The sequence below is a fragment of the Impatiens glandulifera genome, chromosome 3 (assembly GCF_907164915.1).
Source record: "Impatiens glandulifera chromosome 3, dImpGla2.1, whole genome shotgun sequence".
In the NCBI taxonomy this organism is placed as follows: domain Eukaryota; kingdom Viridiplantae; phylum Streptophyta; class Magnoliopsida; order Ericales; family Balsaminaceae; genus Impatiens; species Impatiens glandulifera.
This window is the reverse complement of record NC_061864.1, coordinates 8,045,479-8,048,863: the sequence shown is the minus strand read 5'-3', so window position 1 is coordinate 8,048,863 and position 3,385 is coordinate 8,045,479. Positions and strand designations below refer to the sequence as shown.

General features: G+C 30.5%; 1 protein-coding gene across 1 annotated transcript; it reads left to right on the top strand.

The window, feature by feature from the left end:
- Positions 1–813: 813 nt before the first annotated feature.
- Positions 814–1,191, top strand: LOC124929627 (peamaclein-like). The gene is made up of 2 exons (XM_047470031.1): positions 814–883; positions 969–1,191. The coding sequence occupies exons 1-2, from the start codon at positions 814–816 to the stop codon at positions 1,163–1,165; spliced, it is 267 nt and encodes an 88-aa protein (XP_047325987.1). The 3' UTR covers positions 1,166–1,191.
- The last annotated feature ends 2,194 nt before the right edge of the window (positions 1,192–3,385 follow it).

The window sequence follows — 3,385 nt, the reverse complement described above, 5'->3', positions numbered from 1 at the left end:
TAAATTTAATTTTTATATAATAAAATAGTTCAATAAATTTAAATAATATTAATTTGTTCTAAAACATAAATAAATAATATTTTATTTATACCTTACCATATTTCTCTTATCATTTATGGGCATTAGACATAAATAAGATAAAAACGTTCTTTAATAAATGAAAAATTAATAAGCATTTGACATAGATGAGAGAAAATATATAATAATGCTTAATTATATATATATATATATATATATATATATATATAATATAATGCATTTTTAAACTTTATATATTTTATGAATTTAAAAATATAAATAAATATTAAATTTAATTTAATTTTATAAATTAATGATTAATTTAATATATTTAGATATTATATTTTAAAAATATATTTACTTTAATCTTAAAATTTTTAAATAATTTATTAAAAAATTATTTTTATACCTCCATGTATATTTATTATTTATATAATTAATTAAATTTTCTTTTATTCATTATATATTTTATCTATTATTAATTAACCATAATTAAATATTTATTCATACACAACATTTTAAATTAAATTCAACAATTACAAGTGGTCAAATGGTTAAAGTGTTCATATTTAATATTTGAGACCACAAGTTTCAATTAATGCAAATTTATATATAAATATTAAAATGAAAGTAATGGTACATGAGGGTGTGAATTGCAAATTTGAGGGAATGATGAATGTAGAATGATGGTTCTTATTGAGAGTGGATGCATACTTGATGTGATGTATATGTGAGTTTGTACGTAAATGCGTGTGTGATTTTTTGGTCGATGAGAAGGCTAAAAGTAAGGGTAATATGACATATGTGAGTTCTTACATAAATGTTTGTGTGAATTTATGGTTGATAAGGAAGGCCATAAGTAAGGGTAAGATAGCGAAAGTAATTCTTAACCTCTTTCTCATTTACAAAACGTGACAATTCATGTAATTAATTGAATTTTATTTATATAGTCTATGATCATGCATTTTGCGACCCGAAATGTGACGTGAGGTGCTCGAAGGCAGGGAGGAAGGATAGGTGTCTTCAGTATTGTGGGATATGCTGCAGAGATTGTCATTGTGTTCCTTCAGGAACCTATGGTAATAAGGATGAGTGCCCTTGTTACAGGGACATGAAGAACTCCAAGGGACAGCCCAAGTGCCCTTAATTCCATTTTCACCAAAAGAAAAAGAAAAGTGCCTTTAAAGTAAATCTAATAACATATATATGCATATATGATTGCATATATACTATGTTGTGTATACATGTATCCATGGTTATATAATTTATATTATATTATTAAATGATGTATTTATGAAATTATTAAAGAATAATAAAATATATAACTATAAGTATAAGTATATATTTAATTAATTTCTCTCTTCTATCTTTCTTAATTTATTGTTCTTGTCTTGTTTTTCTTAATTGAGTCCATACGTAAATGAATGTGTGAATTTGCGGTGATACAGTGACACGAGGAATATCAAATATAAAGGTAAGATCTCTACAAATTACTCATCGAATGGAAGTCTATAAATGAGAGAGTGATTAAAGAATGCTTAAAATGAGGTCAGAATATTAGTAAGTCAAAGTTTATTTTGGTAAAATATTAGTTTTTTTAAATAAAAAATTTAAATATATTTTATTTAGTGTTAGTCACGAGATTAGTAACATGAAAGGTCAATTGGGAATGCCAAAAGTAATGGTAAGATTGGTACAAAATGCTCGAAGTGAAGCCTAATGAGAGATCAATTAAAGAATGTTTAAAGCGATGTCACAATATGTTAGAAATTTATTTTGGTAGAATATTAGTTATTTTTAAATTAAAAATTAAACTATATTATTATTTAACCATTATCAATATTATCTTTTAAAGATAAAATATAATAGTATATGTAAGTCAGAATTTGAGAGATGAAAAATTATAGTTCAAATTGAGAGAGTGATTGTTAGTCACGAGATTAATAATACGAGGAGTCAATTAGGAAAGACCAAAAGTAATGATAAGACCGGTACAAAATGCTCCAAGTAAAGTCTAATGAGAGATAATTAAAGATTGGTTAAAACCAAGGTTTTGAAAACCGTTCCGGTTATCGGCCCGGTTTTCTGGGCGAACTCCGGTTTAACCGGTCCAACCGGTTCAACCAGTGGTTGAACCGAATTTAAGTTATCTTCTCTCCGCCTTCTTCCATCCCCAGGTCACCACTTGGTGAATAAACTCTACACCCAAGATGGTGTCTCTATAAGAAGGACGTCAAGGTGAGTGTCTATGCAAGAAGGACATCAGCGGAAACCCCAACCCCAGGTCTGATTGATTCATTGTTTGAGGGTATTGATTTTTATTCAACCATCACTAATGTCCAGAGTGCAAGGTGTTCCAAGTGAGAGTACAATCAACAGAAGAATCCCAGTGATAATCTTAATCGATTCATCTTGCATAGCCAATGTCTGATTGATTCATTGTTTGAGGGTATTGTCCAGAGTGTCCCATTGATGTCTTCTTCTTGAAGGCCGATGATCCAGTCTGAGGAGAAGAGGTAGGTAGATCAGTCTGTTACGAGAGGATTTTAGGGTTAGGTTTTCTAACCCTTAATAAGTCGACGGATTGTTAACGAAGTCGGCAGGTTCGGTAATTTCGGTAATTTCGTTGTTAATAAGCTGTATTCACACAGCAGGTTTTTAGTCTGGAATAAGCTGTTACACAGCATATGAAAGGTCTTGTAGCAGTTGAGTAATTGTATTAGTTATAACAGAAGGGCCAGCTGGCAAAGGCATTTAGAGAGTCTGCCTTAAATATTTGCTAAACTGGAATAGAAACCACGACAAATGAATTGACTCTTCAGGTAACCCTGATAAACTCTTCCTATTCCCATTCTGCATCTCGTCTAATCTCTTCTTCTAATTCAATCTCTTCTTCCTATCAATTGTAGATCTGCAATTATTCTCATTCTCTACTCCTCTAATCTCTCATCTTATCGGTAGTTACTAAGGTATTGTCAAACCTAGATTTCATATTGTATACGTATAGTTTTCATATTAACATTGGTATCAGAGCGACATTCTTGGCAATATGGTGGAAACACGTATCGACGGATAGTTGAATGAAAATCATAAACATAGTCAGGCGTATGAATGAATAAAGTGCAGTGAGTTGTTAAAATGAATTTTCCAAAATTCTTTGGAGAAAATGTCGAAGATGTTGAAGACTGGATTTATGAGGCAGAAAGATTTTTTCGGGTTAACGACACACTTGAAGAAGACGAGGTTCATCTTGCGACAAGTCACATGAGGGAAAAGGCACTACGATGGCTTAAGGAACACGTGGTCATGAAAACTCTCAGCAGAGGATTGACGTGGAGAGAGCTAAAACAACTATTGCGACGTGAGT